Genomic DNA, 20,747 nt, shown 5'->3' with positions numbered 1-20,747 from the left:
GGGTACAGGGGATAAAGGGCTTGTGAGTTTCAGATAGAAATAGAGCAGCTTTAACATCAACTAACATCAGCTAAGGGCAGCAAACGGCTCACGCCCTTTGGCTGCGGCAAAGGCTGTGCGCCTTTGGGGCAACGCAGATGTATGCTGGAGTGAACAAAAAGATCTTTCCTTTGTGTCCCCATGGCTCATTAACATTCCAGTGGGTGGGGTTGCCGATTCAACAAAGATCAAGCACATGATAGAAGTAACACCGTCCCTGGGTGAGGCAGGGTTACCGCCATGTTGAATTAAGCGAACGCCAGGCAGTGCGAACCACACACCGCGTGAAGCTTATGCTCATGAGATCCCTAACGGCCATTGTTCTTGCATGTATTTAGCTTTCAGGGTACCCATTAAACACCGGGAAACTAACCGACGTTACCAGTCTAGGTAACGCCACGTTTGTACCCCAGATTTAACGGAGCTCTGAGTATCTCCCCTTTATTCTACATGTATGCCGAAGTAGTAATTTGGGTCATTTTCAGCCAAAAAAACCCATTAAAGTCAATTGGGACTTTTGGCTGAAAACGTCCCAACCTGCTTCTTGGGAATATAAAGAATTACGCCCAAGGGGGTCTATGTACTAAGGCAGGGGGCTCAACTTCAATCCTCATCTGCCCTCCCTCCCACCCCCAACAGGTCACGTTTCCAGGATGTCCCAACTTCAGCACAGGTGGCTCAATCAGAGGCTCTTTGACTGAGCCTCTGATTGAGCCACCTGTGCTGAAGCAGGAACTGATTGAGCCACCTGTGCTGAAGCAGGGATATCCTTAAAATCTGACCTGGTGGGGGGGCGGGGGCTTGAGGACTGGCATTGAGACCCTTTCTCCATGGCAACGTTGGTGCAGAGAGCTTGATTTTAGTTTTGCGCCTCTTGGCGTCAGAGTATCAATGTTCCTGCTCCAGCTTGGGGAGAGTCAGTAAGAGGAGTTTGGGAGGATTATTTACATGACACATAGAGTATTATGAGCATTATGCTTCTCTGCGTCAGTTTCGGACTAGTTATTTTTACTGCGGTGTGTCTCATTATACTATTAATCCAAGCAACTCCTCCACCACCTGCTCCAAAATCAACAAAGGGACGTTCGCGCTGACACTTTGATACACTCAACAGACGCAGAATTTTATACTGAAGTGTGGCAGCTACAAAACCAGCGCTGAAAATAGCACCAGGGTTTTCCCAGCAGAAAAATCCCAATTCCTTTGCAGCCGTCAACTTAAAGTAGCGTCCAAGCTGCCGTTATTTATTTATTTTTTCCCCTTTAATATGTGCATCAATACAATCCACACAATGATAAGTAATTAGCTAAGTAGTCGATTAATCCGTTCTCCTGTGATCGTTCGGCGAAGATTCGCCTTGGGGGGGGTTCACTAAATGGTGTCAGTGCAGCAGAAGAGGACCAAAGAAACAAAGTTCTGTGGGGAAGATCATGTGACCAGGCAGTCACCAGATACAATTGGTGCACTGCTAGAGAGAGGGCAGGGCTCAAAAAGAGGGGTGTGCCAGAGCCTGTTTCAGAAGAGGAAGGGAATGTGACTTTGTAAATGGTTGCTATAGAAACAAAAAATGCTTGTTGCATTATAATATATTACAAATGTCATTCAGAGTTTAAAAAAAAAAGTATTTTTTCATAGTACAGAACTGATTTATTAAAAAAAAAACACACACACGCATGTAGGACATTGCTTGGCCTGCAGCTGTAATGGAATAATGCCCTGGTATGGCTCTTCGCCTTTGACTGCTAGATGACGCTGAATAAATAACAAAGTGACATCTTTTAACAATGACACTGACTGACTAAAGCCTGGGGAGTCCTGGTCACACCCCGGTGTCAGATCCTTGTGACCATGGGCAAGTCACTATATCTCCCTGTGCCTCAGGCACCAAAAACAGATTGCAAGCTCTGCCGGCCAGGGAATTGTGTCTGCAAAATGCACGGCACTGCGTACCGCGCACAGTATTGCAATAGTGACGCGCTTTTAGCCCTTTTGTGGACACGAAAAATAAAAGTTATCGGCCTACCTATCGAAAAAATACCGCCCCACACACAGCTTCCCCAAACTGAGGAAGGTCTCTTCAATGTGCCCGGCTTCCCAATCTCCCGCAGGAACATCCGGCATCGGAGGCGTTAAGTGTTTATCGCCGCAAATATGTCGGTGTCAGTCGTTCAAAACTCAGGGAAATTAGTTTGAGTGGGAGAGTGTACGCACGAAGCCCTTTGCGGGTCAAAACCAGGCCATACAGCGCAGATTAATTACATTCTCCAACAAACACTGTCTCTCCTTCTCCACCTGATTTATGCTGTATACTTTTTTTTTTATTATTCTTGCCAAATAAATCAGCTGCGGTATAAAAAGCAATGCATCTCATCAACACCAGCCAATGCCCTTCCTGGTAGGTACACTAGGCAATTCTGAGCACAGCCGCATCTCCTTGTCCTTCAAACGGGCCAGCCAGGCACTCCTCCACACCACATCTCTGCTTCCCTTGCCAAGTTCAGGCTGGTGCAACACTCCAAAGGAGACAGCCGCAGCTGCACAATAGCTGGGCCCCGGCCTTTCCCCGCGGCCAAGCGGGCTTCCAAAGGGGTTTTCAATTTGTCCTTTAACCCTGGTCTCGCAGCCAGCAGAAAGGGGCAGAAGGAAGGGGAACCCCGATTCAGCGGGTACATTTATTGATTGATTCTAAACTAGGGGTTCTCAACTCCAGCCCCCCGCCCCCAACCAACAGCTCAGGTTTACAGGATATCACAGCTTTAGCACAGGTGGCTCAATCAGTGGCTCTGTCGGAGCCTCTGTTTGCGCCACATGTGTTGAAGCAGGGACTGATTGAGCCACCTGTGCTGATTCACCGTGAAACGAATATTGGGGGGTAACATCAGCGAAAATACAGATAACGGATTTGGGCGGATTCGCCCGTCTCTACTTACACTGTATCTGATCTCAGACGCGCTATTAGAGAGGGTTGGGGTTCCTTACGATGCATCTGATCTCAGACGCGCTATTAGAGAGGGTTGGGGTTCCTTACGATGCATCTGATCTCAGACGCGCTATTAGAGAGGGTTGGGGTTCCTTACGATGCATCTGATCTCAGACGCGCTATTAGAGAGGGTTGGGGTTCCTTACAATGCATCTGATATCAGACACGCTATTAGAGAGGGTTGGGGTTCCTTACAATGCATCTGATCTCAGGCGTGCTATTAGAGAGGGTTGGGGTTCCTTACGATGCATCTGATCTCAGACGCGCTATTAGAGAGGGTTGGGGTTCCTTACGATACATCTGATCTCAGACGCGCTATTAGAGAGGGTTGGGGTTCCTTACAATGCATCTGATATCAGACACGCTATTAGAGAGGGTTGGGGTTCCTTACAATGCATCTGATCTCAGGCGTGCTATTAGAGAGGGTTGGGGTTCCTTACGATGCATCTGATCTCAGACGCGCTATTAGAGAGGGTTGGGGTTCCTTACAATGCATCTGATATCAGACACGCTATTAGAGAGGGTTGGGGTTCCTTACAATGCATCTGATCTCAGACGTGCTATTAGAGAGGGTTGGGGTTCCTTACAATGCATCTGATCTCAGACGCACTATTAGAGAGGGTTGGGGTTCCTTACGATGCATCTGATCTCAGACGCACTATTAGAGAGGGTTGGGGTTCCTTACAATGCATCTGATCTCAGACACGTTATTAGAGATGGTTGGGGTTCCTTACAATGCATCTGATCTCAGACGCGCTATTAGAGAGGGTTGGGGTTCATTATAATGCATCTGATCTCAGACTCGCTATTAGAGAGGGTTGGGGTTCTGCAGAATTTCACAATATAATTATAGGGTTTCTTAACCAAAAAAAGGTTGGAAAACACTGCCCTATACAAATATACATACATATACTGCACAATCAGCGGCGGATTTCAAAATTCGCCGCCTCTAGGCGCCTCCTTGCTGCCGCCCTCCTCCTCCTTCAAAATTGAGTGTCATTTGCTGCGGACGTCGCCGACGTGACGTTATTTTACGTTGCGACGTCACGTCGTCATGGCAACGAGACGCAGTGTGACGTTGTTTGTGACATCCACGGCGCCACGTGACATTCGATTTTGAGGGAGGAGGAGGGCAGCAGCAAGGAGGGCGGCCGACACAGCTAAGTGCCTTCCCATTAGCTCCGATAGGCCCGAGAGCGCGGCAAATGCATATGGGGGCGGACATTTTTGCCACCCCCAAAAGTTGCTGCCCAAGGCCCAGGCCTAACGGACCTAATAGGAAATCCGCCACTGTATAATACAATACTAATTTGAATTTTTATTATTAATCGTGGCACCTCTGTAGGGGGTTGGACAAAATATCATCTATTTTAGGATATAACTGTTAGTGCGACCTTGTTCCCCACGGCCAAAATGTCTTCTCCTCGCTAAATAATCATAACGTCACCATTAGCCAAAAAACCTCGTATTTGGAGACCACCAGTGGCTGATAATATAATGATTAGTGTCACCGTATATGAGTTGCATTATCACTTAAATGCATCTTTTTCTACTCCCCACCTCCCAAAAAAATCCAATAGTATTTGTGGAGTGCTGTGATGGTCACATATTGTGGCCACAGCATTTGCATAAAGATATTTTCTCCCATTTCAAGACTATAGTGTAGGAATCCACAGGAGAACATTGTTTTGCTGGTAAGATAAGTGCAATTAAATGTCCTGCCTCATCGCTTCATTAAAACGTGGAGTCAGCCACCAGGGGGATTTCTAACACGCATGAGCGGTTCAAACCCAAGATAAAATAATGAGGGCTTCCATAAATCTGCAATTTTGTCAGCCCCGAGACCTGGAAGTAAGATTTAATAGTGCATCGTTTGAACAGCAAATGTCTAGGAAATGCAGATAAGAACAAGAGAGGGGAAGTTTTGTACTTATAGCTGATTATATACCAAGTGACATTACAGCAAGGTGCACATTCCAAGGGCAAATCACGTTTATTGTGACGTGTCCAGGTTGCAGAGCCTGTGTAAGCACCGGGTCCCCTTTCTCATCCCTCTCCCCGCGGGACACCCCCCAGCAGACCAGTTTTTCCGGAATAATGAATGAATTACGATGCACGGGGTTTGCACTTATTTTACGTGTGAATGTGTGGATTAGCTGAAGCAGGGGTGCGAAACTCCAGTCCTCAAGACCCCCCAAAAGCTTAGGTTTGAAGGATATCCCTGCTTCAGCGCAGGAGGCTCAGTCGTTGACTGGCCAAGTCCAGGTCCTCAAGACCCCCCAACAGGTCAGGTTGAGGATATCCCTGCTTCAGCAAATGTGGCTCAATCAGTGGCTTAGTTGAAGACGGGTGGCCCTTGAGGACCTGGAGTTGGCCAGTCAACGAAGGAGCCACTTGTGCTGAAGCAGGGATATCCTTAAAACCTGACCTGTTGGGGGTTCTTGAGGACAGGAGATGAGCCCCCCTGAGCTAAAACATGGCATGACAGGGGGTGCTGATCAGAGGGTTGAGAAACACTGCGCTAACATATCAATTGATTGAAATTCAGTATTCAAACGCATGTAACCTTTTATCCACAAATGAGGCGAGGTTGAAAGTGGCACTTTAGGTGGCTGTGGAGAGCCGACGTTTTATACACCTAAATACACATCCGTGGTTTATTTTTTGTAGATATAATCGGGGTATTTTAAGGACGGGCAAGATTGCGGGTTCAAAGTCCTAACATCTCGAGCGTTAAAGTTCTTTAGGCTGATGACCCGCTACGGACGGCCGTGCACGCCGGCCACCAGCCCCTTACCTCCTGTCTGTCTGTCTCCGCTGCCTCCTTCCGGCGAGGCTCACTACGCGCTCTAACACGTCAGCCACCAGGGGAGGCAAGAGGATTGCGATCCCGAGCGGTGACGCGTCACGTGGTGAGCTGGTGAGCCTATCAGCGCCGGGGGCTGGAGTGTCAGAGCTTACCCCACCTACAAAAGGTGGGGGGGGGAGGAGTGTGTGTATATGTGTGTTTTGTGTGGTATGTGTGATGTGTGTGGGGGGGAGAAACAGCACGGAGAGCGAGCAGCAGAGGGCATGTGTGGGGGCTCGCTGCACCCTCTTGCAGCCCGGGAGACCCCCGCTGCAGCCCTCCGCTCAAACCACGTCCCCCCCCCCCCCCCCGCTCCCTACAGACCGCAGGTAGCGGTCAATTGCCTCTGAGGCAGCGGGGCCTCTGCCTTATTACGAACAAAACCCCAGGGAAGGTCCGTCTGCGGCTTGTTTTTGTTGCCAATTAACTTGGCAAATATTTGAGTTCGCGAATAAAAAATAAATGTAAAAAAAAGTGTCAGTTTGAAAATGTTGCAGTTTTCTTTTCAAATGTTTTGGCTTATTTTAAGTTTCTTTCCTTAATTAAAAAAAAAAAAATTATCCGATACCAAAAGCAATTGAGGTCTCAACAAACACGAATAGTTTTGAGACCAAAAAGCCAGTGAACTTCTATATGGTCAACACAGTATATATTGAAACATTTTGTTTCTGGTGCTGTTCTTGACCATACAGTAGCAGATTGTGGGTTCAATTCTGGTCTCAGACACTTCCACTAGCTCTTCTGTGATCTTCACTTTCTCAGCTACTGAACATATATTAAGCTACAAAAGACAAAAAGCCCCAGTGTTACAGCCAACTTGACATGCAGTATATAGTTAAATACTTATCTGTTTATTTTCAACCCACAGCATGACCATCGTATCTTAGGCTGGTTCTATAGTGCGGGCGCGCGGCAGTGTTAGTTGGCTGAGGTGAGTCAGCCTTTCTATAATGGTGCCGTGCGCACGGCAGGGAGCTTGGAGCGGACCGACGATGGAGAAGATGAACAAATGAATTATTTTGCACCGCTACCGCCGCTGTAATGTATGTATGTGTATGTGTGTATGTATGTGTATGTGTGTGTATGTGTGTGTGTGTGTATATGTGTGCGTGCGTGTGTGTATGTGTGTATATGTGTGTGTGTGTATGTGTATGTGTGTGTATATGTGTGCGTGCGTGTGTGTGTGTATGTGTGTATGTATGTGTATGTGTGTGTGTATGTGTATGTGTGTGTATGTGTGTGTGTGTGTATATGTGTGTGTGCGTGTGTGTGTGTATGTGTGTATGTGTGTGTGTGTGTATATGTGTGCGTGCGTGTGTGTATGTGTGTATGTGTGTGTGTGTGTATGTGTATGTGTATGTGTGCGTGTGTGTATGTGTATGTGTGTGTATGTGTGTGTGTGTGTGTCAAAGTTAAATAAATAAAAAATATTTTTATTACAACATTTTTTTTATTTAAAAAATATTATTTAATACATAATTCACAATCTCTACACACGCATACATACACACACACATACATACATACACACATACATACATACACACACACATACATACATACACACATACATACACACACACACATACATACACACACACATACATACACACACACACACACACATACACACACACATACACACACACACACATACATACACACACATACATACACACACGCACACATACACACGCACACGCACACACACACGCATACATACACACACGCATACATACACACACGCATACATACACACACACGCACACACATACACACGCACACACACACACGCATACATACACACACGCATACATACACACACGCATACATACACACACACACGCACACACATACACACACACACACACGCACACATACACACGCACACGCACACACGCATACATACACACACGCATACATACACACACGCATACATACACACACACGCACACACATACACACACACGCACACACATACACACACACACACACACACACGCACACACATACAGTACCTTCACTCACAGCATGCACAGCATACACACGAAAAGCATGCGGCACATGCACACGCGCGCGCACGGCTGCACACAGCATAGAACGGCCCTTAAGCTGACACCCATGTCACTGTATGGCCCCTCTGCAGGTAGGCAGGGTTAGGTCCCAGAGACGGGTCCTGCCGGGACGTGGCTGTACGCTTAAATGCTTTGGCCAAACAATTGAACGAAATGCCCCCTGCTTATGAGAAGATAAACGGATACGTATATCCCTGGGTGTGGTGGATTTCAGATCCGAGCCTATGTGTGTGTTTATATATTTAGCGAGGCAGCAAACTACAAGGCCGCGTCCATGGTGAGAGTGTGCGCGCTACCGTGCGCCTTTACCTGCAGCGATCAGTGGCGTGAGTAGACGCGACGGGGAGGTGTGTCGGGGAGGGGGGGGCGTGACGTCACAGAACTGGTTCGCCCTCATTGGCCGAGCCGCTCTCGTGACCCGGCCGTCTCGCAACAGAAACACATTTGTTTCCTCGCGCATCACGCGCACCGGCGCTTCAAGTTGCGCGTGCGCGATCCAAGGACAGCCTCAGAGAGGCACATCATTTTGATCGTAATATCCATGGACGCGGCCTAAGGCCACGCCTATAGTGCCCGCGACCTCTTTGCGGCGGCGTCGCGAACGACCAGGGCATTGATTGGTTCAGGAGCTGTCACATGAGCCCCTGAAAAATCAAATATTCCCGGCTTCCGAAAATCGTGTTGCCACGTCGCTTTGTCGCCGTCGCGCTTACTATAAGCGCACGGGGCGGCGGCAATGCATTTGTTTTCGGGCGACGTCACTATAAGCGCGGCCTAAGAGTGACCGTATATCCAATGGCTGCTTGCAGTGTTTGCTGAGTGGGACTCCGTCACTAACCTCTTGCCTGCCAGAGAGGCGGCAAACACGTTACTAAGTAGCAAATAGCTTCACGGTTTTTAGGAAAGTCTCGGCAATATGTTTCTGGTCCCACTGGGGAAAACTGCGTCTGTAACAAATCCTACAGCAGGCCTGCACAACACGCGGCCTGCACAACACGCGGCCTGCACAACATGCGGCCCGCAGCGGCAGCTGCTCTCCCCCCCCCCCTCCTCCTCCTCCTCCCGAGTCCGCTCGGTGAGGAGAAGGGGGGGTGATGTGCAGGGGGGGGATGTTCAGGGGGGGGTGATGTGCAGGGGGGGGGTGATGTGCAGGGGGGGGTGATGTGCAGGGGAGGTGATGTGAGGTGCAGGGGGTGATTGGAGGTGCAGGGGAGGGTGATTGGAGGTGCAGGGGAGGGTGATTGGAGGTGCAGGGGAGGGTGATTGGAGGTGCAGGGGAGGGTGATTGGAGGTGCAGGGGAGAGTGTTTGGAGGTGCAGGGGAGGGTGTTTGGAGGTGCAGGGGAGGGTGTTTGGAGATGTAGGGGGGGTGATTGGAGGTGCAAGGGGGGAGAATGATGTGAGGTGCAGGGGGGAGAGTGATGTGAGGTGCAGGGGGGGAGAGTGATGTGAGGTGCAGGGGGGGAGAATGATGTGAGGTGCAGGGGGGAGAGTGATGTGAAGTGCAGGGGGGGAGAATGATGTGAGGTGCACAGGGAGAATGATGTGAGGTGCAGGGGGAGAATGATGTGAGGTGCACGGGGGGAGAAGGATGTGAGGTGCAGGGGTGGGTGGGATGTGTGTGTTGTGCAGGGGGGTATTGTGTGTTTGATGTGGAGGGGGAGTATTATGTGTGTGGGTGAGGGGGAGAGATGGGGGTATGAGAGATAGATGGGGAGTATAGCAAAGGTTGATAGTGAGTGGTTCTGGGGGAAATGTGAGGATGATGATGAGGGTTTTTTGGGGAGATATATGAGGATGATGATGAGAGGTGCTGGAGGAGAGATGATGGTGATGATGATGATGATGATGATGATGATGATGATGATGATGATGATGATGATGATTTTACCCGTGCGGCCCAAATTTTTTTTCCTTGGAGCAGTTCGGCCCTTCTCGCTTTACGAGTTGTGCAGGCCTGTACTACAGTATGTACTGTGTGTCCCGCGCACGATATTGTCATTGGGAAGCGCTTTGGCAGAAAAGCGCAATATGAAATAAAAGTTATTATTAGATGTAGCCAGGTCCTCCTCTTACCTCCGGGATGCTTGAGGGGACGGCTGTGTGGTTGCTGCAGGGAGATTGTGAGCTGGCGAGCGGGTTGCCGGTGCTCCGCAGAGGTTGTGCGCGCGCATGCACAGAGAAGGCTCGCGTATGTGCAGATAGTATCTAGAGTTGCGATGGCCATCTTTGTACACCTGCCGCATGCGCAGTATAATGCCAGTGGCGGCCATTACACCCATGGAACTACATAGTAGCAGCCTGAGGGGCTGCAGACATCATGTTGTCAGACAGCCAATAGGGCTGCTGCATTTAAACAGTTAGAACAGTGATAACAGTGATAACAGTTAGGGCAGTTGGTGAGTTGAGAGCAGGGTACAGAAGAGGGAGGTAGGGTCCCAGGTGCCAGTAGCCCTGGAACTAGGCCAGATTTCCCCTGCAGGCCCCAGTTAGTCCCCAAATCACAGTAGGCACCTGCAGCTGTATAGGGAAGCCCATAGTTACAACCCTTTTCCCTGTGTTGTGCAGTATCAGGGACACACTGTCTACGCCACGCGGTGACGCTCAACTTGTGGTCTGGGATAAGACCACCTACGTTCAGAGACTATCTCTGGTGGGACGCTCCTGCTGGAGACCCCCCACGCGGAGGCGGAAGACGTCATTGGAGCAGACTGCTAGTTGACTGTTGTTCAGCTACACCCGGGGGTTGGAGCGCCCGGGAAGGTATTCGCATAAGTGCGCCAACATTCACGTGGGCAGCGCCATGTCACACTTGTGGGTGGGAAAGGCCATTGGGGTCTGGACACTGGGACAACTAGTGCCCCTGCACCCAAGTACTGTGGGGATATTCCATGGGTTGGTATAAATATATGTCTATTGCTGTTCCTATTGATGTCATTGTTTATTACCTCCCAGTAAATACTGTTCCCCATACTCTGTGTGTGTATTACTGGGTATATTGTCTTGGGAGGGGTTATCCTACTATGTGAGGGTCCTTCTCAGGTGGAGGCGCTGTTTAGCAGATATACATACACCCCAGGCTCCCCAGTGGCGGAGGATCCGGCCTCCTGTTTGCCACACAGGTACAGCAGCACACGTAGTCGCCCTGACACAGGGGGAAAGGGGGCTACAGATATATTATTACAACTCAACCTCTCGCTTCCCAAAGCCGCGTGTGCGGGAGAACACCGCAGGACTGGCTTCCCCTGAAAGGGTTTCCGAAACGGATTCATATTTGTGTTCCTCTTAACCTCTGTGATGCGGCCGTTTGTGAAACATAAAAGAATATTAATAACGTGCGTACGAATTAGCATCACAAAAGGATACGGCGTTTCAAGTCATGAAACACATGTTAAGTGATGTGAAGAGAATGCAATTCTTGTTCTGTAAGGGACCACAGGTCCCCATTCATTGCCATTAAAGGCACGTATGTGAAAATGTATAGGGTACAAACTACATTTGTAATCTGCTGCCAGAGGCGGCTTTGCTTTACACATGTCTACAGGGCTATTTAAGGCTGTGGGTAGCAGATGCAGCAAAGATTATTGATGAACAGCATTATAATAGCACTGGATCTTATTATCCTGTTGACTTTTTGGGGGGCTGTTTAAATGCGGCGAAGTATTTGCAGAACTCAGCTGCAATGTGGGTCCCAAAGCAATGCCTCCTGCGCCCAGGACCTGTACCCCAGGCACCCCAGTCTGGAACATTTGGTTGCATCCGTCGCCACCGGCATTTATCCATCTCTCACCTCGCCGCCAATGTAAGCCCCTAACCTTACCCGAAAACCCCCTAATCTTATCCCCTAATACTAATGCGACCCCCTGCCCTAAAAACCTTAACCCCTAACCCCAATTCTCTACTCTAAAAACCTAACACCTTACCCTGAAATCCCAATGCCTAAAAAACTAATGCTACCCCCTACCCTGAAAACCTTAACCCCTTTACCTTAAGCCCCACCCTAACCACTAAACTTAAATTAACTTACCTTATTGGCGAGTGTCCAGCGGCTGCAGTGAAGGGTCCCTTGGCGGTGACATAGCCGCAGCCAAACGTACGATTCCGGTGGCCGGTGACCAAATGTCTGTTTCCGCTGACCGGTAAGAAAATGTCCGATTCCGCTGACCGGTGACCTAATGTCCGATTCCGCTGGCCGGTGACCTAATGTCCGATTCCGCTGGCCGGTGACCAAATGTCTGATTCCGCTGGCCGGTGACCAAATGTCCGATTCCGCTGACCGGTGACCAAATGTCCGATTCCGCTGACAGGTGACCAAATGTCCGATTCTGCTGCCCGGTGACCAAATGTCCGATTCTGCTGCCCGGTGACCAAATGTCCGATTTCGCTGGCCGGTGACCTAATGTCCAATTCCGCTGGCCAGTAACCAAATGTCCGATTCCGCTGACCGGTGACCAAATGTCCGATTCCGCTGACCGGTGACCAAATGTCCGATTCCGCTGGCCGGTAACCAAATGTCCGATTGTGCTGGCCGGTGACAAATGTCCAATTCTGCTGGTCGGTGACCAAATGTCCGATTCTGCTGGCCGGTGACCAGATGTCCGATTCCGCTGGCCGGTGACCAGATGTCCGATTCCGCTGCCCGGTGACCAAATATCCGATTCTGCTGCCCGGTAACCAAATGTCCTTTTCTGCTGACCAGTGACAAATGTCCGATTCCGCTGTTATTCACCCTCCTTAGCACATGATATTCCCTATATACTATATGGCAGAATTTGCTCTTGTATCCTCACTGCGTGTATCTGTGTACAGGGCTTACATTCTCATATCTATGTATATACTGTACATGTCTGCACTATTGCCCTGGAATTGACACTTTGTGTTTATGTATAAATTGCATTTTATAGTATAAACTAATACCCTTGCTACAGTAATACCCGGCACAGCTATATTTGAACCAGTCATCCATAATATATTGCAGTTTGTCCTTAAACTGTAGTTAAACACTGTAACAGATAAAGGTAGATAATAAATCACCTATTTTAATAAAAATAATATATTCTTCCTTTTGGCGCTGCACATAACATTTTGCCGGCACGAGTCCCTGCTCTGAAGAGCTTACAATCTAAAGTGGATGCCTGAGGCACAGGGAGATAATGTGACTTGTGTTAAGTCTATAAGGAGCTGGGATTTTAACCTTATTCTCCCTCTCAAAGGCTGCGAAATTATCACCGAGATACTCCTCCTCAGTTTCAGAGGGGGGAAAAAAATCCTATTTTGCGGCACACATGGAATTCTCCATTTAATTAAATCCCCAAATCTTCCATTAGAAGCTCCTGAAAGGGAATGGAAGATCTGCCCACTTACGTGAGCACATGTGAATGGTATCAGGAACTGCTGCATGAACTTCTTTGGGCAGAACATGTGCTTTCCTTGTAGCGTCCGATATATTTTGCCCATCGTTCTGCTCACTGATCAGCTCCTCGGACCAAGGTGACTTAACGGTAGGGTGACCATACGTCCGCAATTTCCTGGACATGTCCAGCTGTTTGATTGAAGGTCACCGCCCGCGATGGAATTTTGAAAGAACTAAAAATGTCCGGGAGCGCCGATCTCGCATGCGCGAGCGATGAGCGCGCATGCGTATTCGCTCATCATACACGCATGCGCTGTCGGCTTCAGGTGTCCTAATTTTTTAATATGAATTTATGGTAACCCTACCTAATGGCAGTGCCGTGTTATGTGGTTAAATGTAGGTGATCGATTCCATCTCCAAACCACTCAGAAAAGAAAATAATAATTCTATATATATATGTAATCAAAAAATAAATAGACGATGTTGTAACATCGCCGGAAGAAGAGATCAGTGTATCTCGAAAGCTCGCACAAATAAAAGCATTTCGTTAGCCACAGAACGGTATCGTCTATTTATTTTTTGATTATTGAAGCTCTGCTAACACGGTACTGAAACCTCTAACAAAGCAACAGGCACACTATAAATATGCAAAATAATTTCTTTTATTGGCCCATATCGAAGACACAGTGGAGGTGCTCTAAAACGAATAGAAATATGGTGTGCCTATCCCCTTTTTTATTACTATATGTTCAATTAGTACCTTTTTATATATTGGGTTTAATTTACTGATTCAGGTTTTTTTTTTTAAATTTGAGGTTTGTAGCAGGCGATTTTTTGTTGGATATATATATTTATTATTTTTTACAATGATGGAACCACGGCGTCTTCCAGGGCTAAACCGCATATTTTGGGCCCTAGAGATACTGGTTAATTTACCTGTGTTTCTTCCGGGCATTTAAATGGACGTATAACAGGAAGCCACATACAATGGCGTTGTAGCTTCCTGTTGGACCGCAAGATTTTTCAGCCATACTGAATTCTTGAAGGATGAAGAGAACGCCTGTAACTAAACTGGTAAGGAACAGTCACATGAAACAGGCGCCATCCTCCCCCCCCAAAAAACATTCTAAATTAACCCATTTTTAACCGATAGGCAAATAAGTGAATTTTACTTAAGGGTGGTTTCAATTGATACAAAACGCCAATTTAAAAAAACAATTATTTTCCTGCTGTCTTCGACTCAACATTTAAAAAATCCAATGTGAATACTGCAATAAAATATCATTTAAGACACAAAAAAGACCAATAAAATATTCTGATCAACAAGTAATGTTCTGTTTGGGGTTTGTTTTAATTTCTTTTTTTTTTAGAAGAGATAAAGTCTTACCTGAAATGAGTTCAGGACGATGAACACATAAGCCCAGATTATATTCAGATGAACCAAGACGCCACACAGCCACGTCAGGCCCATAACAGGAAGAAGAACTAATATTGGTTTAGCAGTTGCCCTGTAACAAAGTATATGTACAGTCATTATTGTATGTACTTAACTGATCTTGGGTTCCCTGCAGCCCAGGGCCCTGACATGAAACGTATTTATTGATGGACTGATATTGATTTATTGATATTATATACATGATATGGGGAGGGAGAATGCAATTGTGACACATCTATTTGTTGGTCGTTAATGGTCAATGGCTGTCGGTGAATCGAACCCATAGAAGGAGAGTCAGGTTTTGTAGGCCCATTCAATATGTCGCCCATTCACTTAAATAAGGTGTCGTCTGGCACCTTGAAGGGGTAAGAGTAACACCTGATTAATATTACCCGCCACACTCTGCATTCGAAGCTGTGTAACTGAGGTGTAAGCTCTGGGCAGGAGACCTCTAAAATCTGACCTAGTCCAAAGGCCGCTCCCCCGACTTTAGTCCAGATCCACAGAGCCAACACCATGTTCACATAACTTCAGGTCTCATTAAGACCAACCGTGTATGTTCAAAGGACAATTACATCCCGTCCAGCCAGGTGTTCTCCCGTAAAAGCAAAGCGTTAACTATACCGACCATTAGTGATAATGACATGTAAGTGATATGTTATCAAACATTGCATGGCCACTATAGTCCGTTAAGGTTAACGAGGGGATTTAATGTTACATTAGTTAGATCATGCTTAAACTTGGCGTTATTCACATCAATACCCTGAAATAGGGCTTTCTTAGGGTCTGTATGGGTATACCACCACAGTTACTGTTAGGTATGAATATGTCACTGTCATTTTGTATTCCTTCCTCTGGATCAAAATACTGTAAATACAAATATAGGATAAAGTATCTGTTGTCTAAATTTAATATAGATTGAACTTGATGGACATATGTCTTTTTTCAACCTCATCAACTAGGTAACATAGCATTGATTCCCTCTCATCTCTGTCTCAACTTGAGTTAAAGACTTATTCCAGGATCGGAGTAAGGTGAAGACACACCTAACGTCATTAAAAGGTGACGCAACATTATGTTACTTTAATGCGTCGTTAAACCTATGCTAATTAGATCGGACATTGTTTTCGCATATAATTAGCTTTGAGGATACACGGTAACCTCAGGGGACATCACGCCCGCTCCTGTTTTAGGTCCCGCTATGAGCCCGGATTTGAGGATCTGGGCCTTTGAAGTCTCCATGGGATCAGAGTACTAGAAGAAGTCTCACCAGACTTGGATTCCGATCTGCTTCTCCAGGCTGCAGTTGGGCGTCAGCATCTTAGAGCGTCTGCGGGCGCTGGAAATAGTGACCATAACCACCCGGAATAAGACAAACGTGTTAACCTGCAAGAGAAGGAGGCAGCGGGTATTTAAAAGGACGAGCAGTGGGCGACATGGAAATGTTAGTCGGGATTTCCGAGTAACACTCATTTTCTATGCATTTCCAAAATGTATTTTTTTAAATAAAAAGGGCGTTGTTTCAGAAAACCTCTCCCCATCCTATTTTTCTACTGCACAAATATTGCAGAAATATTCAATAGATGCCCTGAAAGCGTCCATGCGTCTTCTCTTCGCTACAAACCTGGTTACCTTCAGTATGTTCCAAGGACCCATGGCAGGTCTATCACCTATATGTGAGCCCCCCTATCCTCTGCACAACCCCTTACCCAAACAAATTAATAGAAAGGCACCAAACAATTGTAATCTTTTGGACAACGTGCCCTTCTGTACTTTAGAAATATAGGTAGTGATCAAGAATAATAGTTTGAGGAGCCGGAACACCACAACAACAGTTGGGGCAGTGAAAACCCACATGTAATAGCTACAGGTACTTATTACTTTCTATTACACACTGTAGTCCTTTATCTGTTTATTACATTTTCCTTTATCGGTTTGACTAAAAATGGCTCTTTGTGAAATATGAATAATTTATTAATATTAATTTAATAAAACATCTTCATCATCAAACTTGCTCCAGAAGATTTTGGACATGTCCATGGCCAGTGGGGGGAGTGGTTATATAGTATATGGTAATATATGATATGGTTATATAGTATATGGTAATATATGATATGGTTATATAGTATATGGTAATATATGATATGGTTATATAGTATATGGTAATATATGATATGGTTATATAGTATATGGTAATATATGATATGGTTATATAGTATATGGTAATATATGATATGGTTATATAGTATATGGTAATATATGATATGGTTATATAGTATATGGTAATATATGATATGGTTATATAGTATATGGTAATATATGATATGGTTATATAGTATATGGTAATATATGATATGGTTATATAGTATATGGTAATATATGATATGTTTATATAGTATATGGTAATATATGATATGGTTATACAGTATATGGAAATATATGATATGGTTATATAGTATATGGTAATATATGATATGGTTATACAGTATATGGAAATATATGATATGGTTATATAGTTCATGGTGTGGAATACCATCCCTCAGAACCGGACAGACAAAATGTGAATACGTTTTTTTTCCCCGGTTTCAATATACAATATTTCTCTCGCTATGGGGGTTCGGCCAAATACATCTAATTTATTTCCAAGGAAGTTCAAGAAAATCATCTACTATTCAATGGATTTGACCTGCACAGAATATCCATTACAGATGAAAAAGAGCAAAATACATCCCCGTGTCATGAGCTAACGATCGAGGTTATTATGAAAACTCCTTAACACGTCCTTGTAAACCAAGGCCACAGGTTACGATATAGACTTTTTAATTTACAAAGCACCGTTGATTTGTCCTCTTTGCTGTCAATGGAAATGTAAATACTGCACTTATTGCCAAGAGGTTTGTGAATAACATACATACCGTAAGGATAAAGAGAACTGGGCCCACAAATGCCCAGATTATGTCAGTCTGAACATTCAACCAGCAGTGGTTGTCAGCCACGTATTTATTAAAAGACGTGGCCAAGGTCACCCGACAATGATGATGGTAGGCCTGGGAATGAGAAGGGTAATCAGTAACAGCGGATCTGCTGGAAAGAGTCATGTCCGTATCCCACTGGCCGTGCTGACCATGGGCAAGAGACATGGTGCTCCAGGTTTCCATTCTCTTGGTTTGCCGGGATACGCAGAAATATAAAATAAGGGTACGTGTGGAGAGCAGCATGAGTATCACTAACGGCATGCAGGGCATCAGTGTTCAATGTGTGGAAACGTCTATTCTCCCAACAATTCTGTCTCATCCTTTCTACTGGGACATCTAAAGGAAGATTGTATCACACTGTAACGTCTGTTCATTTGAATAAAGTGAATGTGTTACAAGTGCGTTTAACTTCTCACTATGGGGGCGGGATTAACTATGCCCTAATAAAGCACGGCCCACGCTAAGCAATCATAGGTTGGCTTGATCGGTATGCTGTGCTAGTGACTGCACTCACAAACATCGGACATTTTAGCAACACATTTAGAGGCTACCATGAGGTACTATTGCCTTATTTAGGTTAAGGGTCATGAGGTGTTACTATTACATACCCACCTCTTTATTTGAAGGACAATACTTATTTAGTAATACACCTTCAGCCCTACCCTTTCACTCATGTAGACTTTATTTTAACCTGATACTTAATAAATGTTATGTTTTAATAGTCCCGGAGTACATCTATTAATGAGCTTCTAGCTAGACAGCAAAGGTGACAAACACACCTTTCTTTGTAATTTCTGATAATTCGTCATATTTAGCTCATCTGATCCACCCAATGCCACTCTAGGTATTTGTGGGTGCAATCATATTACATCCTCATTCATATTACTAGTGAGCAGTATATTCTGTTTGTGTTTCGATATAATAACATGCAGAGATACAGTATATAATACATGCAGAGAGATATAATAACATGCAGAGAGCTATAATAACATGCAGAGTGATATAATAACACGCAGAACGATGTAATAACACGCAGCGCGATATAATAATACAGAGAGCATTGTTATAACATGCAGAGTGATATGATAACACGCAGAGCGATGTAATAACACACAGAGCGATATAATAACATGCAGAGCGATATAATAACATGCAGAGTGATATAATAACATGCAGAAGATATAATAACATGCAAAGAGATATAATAACATGCAGAGATATAATAACATGCAGAGCAATATAATAACATGCAGAGAGATATAATAACACGCAGAGACATATAATAACATGCAGAGAGATATAAGTAACATGCAGAGAGATATAATAACACGCAGAGCGAGTATAATAACACTCAGAACGATGTAATAACACGCAGCGCGATATAATAACATGCAGAGATATAACAACACGCAGAGAGATATAATAACATGCAGAGATATAATAACATGCAGAGTGATATAATAACACGCAGAGAGATATAATAACATGCAGAGAGATATAATAACATGCAGAGATATAATAACATGCAGATATAATAACATGCAGAGTGATATAATAACACGCAGAACGATGTAATAACACGCAGCGCGATATAATAATACACAGAGCATTGTTATAACATGCAGAGATATAATAACATGCAGAGAGATATAATAACACGCAGAGATATAATAACATGCAGAGATATAATAACACGCAGCGCGATATAATAACACGCAGCGCGATATAATAACATGCAGAGATATAATAAACATGCAAAGAGATATAATAACATGCAGAGATATAATAACATGCAGAGCAATATAATAACATGCAGAGAGATATAATAACACGCAGAGACATATAATAACATGCAGAGAGATATAATAACATGCAGAGAGATATAATAACACGCAGAGCGATATAATAACACTCAGAACGATGTAATAAACACGCAGCGCGATATAAATAAGCATGGAGAGATATAACAGACACGCAGAGAGATATAATAACATGCAGAGATATAATAACACGCAGAGATATAATAACATGCAGAGATATAATAACATGCAAAGAGATATAATAACATGCAGAGATATAATAACATGCAGAGATATAATAACATGCAGAGAATATAATAACATGCAGAGATATAATAACATGCAGAGATATAATAACATGCAGAGTGATATAATAACACGCAGAGAGATATAATAACATGCAGAGAGATATAATAATATGCAGAGATATAATACATGCAGAGATATAATAACATGCAGAGTGATATAATAACACGCAGAACGATGTAATAACACGCAGCGCGATATAATAATACACAGAGCATTGTTATAACATGCAGAGTGATATGATAACACGCAGAGCGATATAATAACACACAGAGCGATATAATAACATGCAGAGCGATATAATAACATGTAGAGAGATATAATAACACTCAGAGACATATAATAACATGCAGAGACATATAATAACATGCAGAGAGATATAATAACACGCAGCGCGATATAATAACATGCAGAGAGATATAATAACATGCAGAGAGATATAATAACATGCAGAGAGATATAATAACACGCAGAGCGATGTAATAACACGCAGCGCGATATAATAACATGCAGAGAGATATAATAACATGCAGAGTGATATGATAACACGCAGAGCGATGTAATAACACGCAGAGCGATATAATAACATGCAGAACGATGTAATAACATGCAGAGCGATATAATAACATGCAGAGCGATATAATAACATGCAGAGCGATATAATAACATGCAGAGCGATATAATAACATGCAGAGCGATATAATAACATGTAGAGCAAGCATGTCAAACTCGCGGGCCGCATGCGGCCCACAACGAATATTTTTGCGGCCCTGCCAATATGTCCCGGTTACGGCGGCGGTGAGGAGGATGCGGCAGCTGGTAAGTATTCTATGTGTGAGTGAATGCTGCAGGGGATTGGATGAAGGGCCGCATGGGTTGAATGAAGGAGGCGGGGCTTAGAATGCCGGCCGGGATGCAGGGGATTGGTCGCAGGCAGG

The 20,747-nt window shown here is 45.0% G+C and overlaps 1 protein-coding gene across 1 annotated transcript in view; it reads right to left on the bottom strand.

Moving 5' to 3' along the window:
- ADGRD2 (adhesion G protein-coupled receptor D2) overlaps window positions 1–20,747 on the bottom strand; it is a 142,481-nt gene that overhangs the window by 39,421 nt on the left and 82,313 nt on the right. The window contains 4 exon segments of the mRNA XM_075579485.1: window positions 14,682–14,802; window positions 16,000–16,115; window positions 17,645–17,758; window positions 17,761–17,776. Coding sequence (XP_075435600.1) covers window positions 14,682–14,802; window positions 16,000–16,115; window positions 17,645–17,758; window positions 17,761–17,776 — 367 coding nt within the window.

This window comes from Ascaphus truei, chromosome 21 (genome assembly GCF_040206685.1).
Source record: "Ascaphus truei isolate aAscTru1 chromosome 21, aAscTru1.hap1, whole genome shotgun sequence".
NCBI lineage: Eukaryota > Metazoa > Chordata > Amphibia > Anura > Ascaphidae > Ascaphus > Ascaphus truei.
The sequence above is the reverse complement of the archived record's forward strand: the minus strand, read 5'-3'. Positions and strand labels throughout refer to the sequence as shown.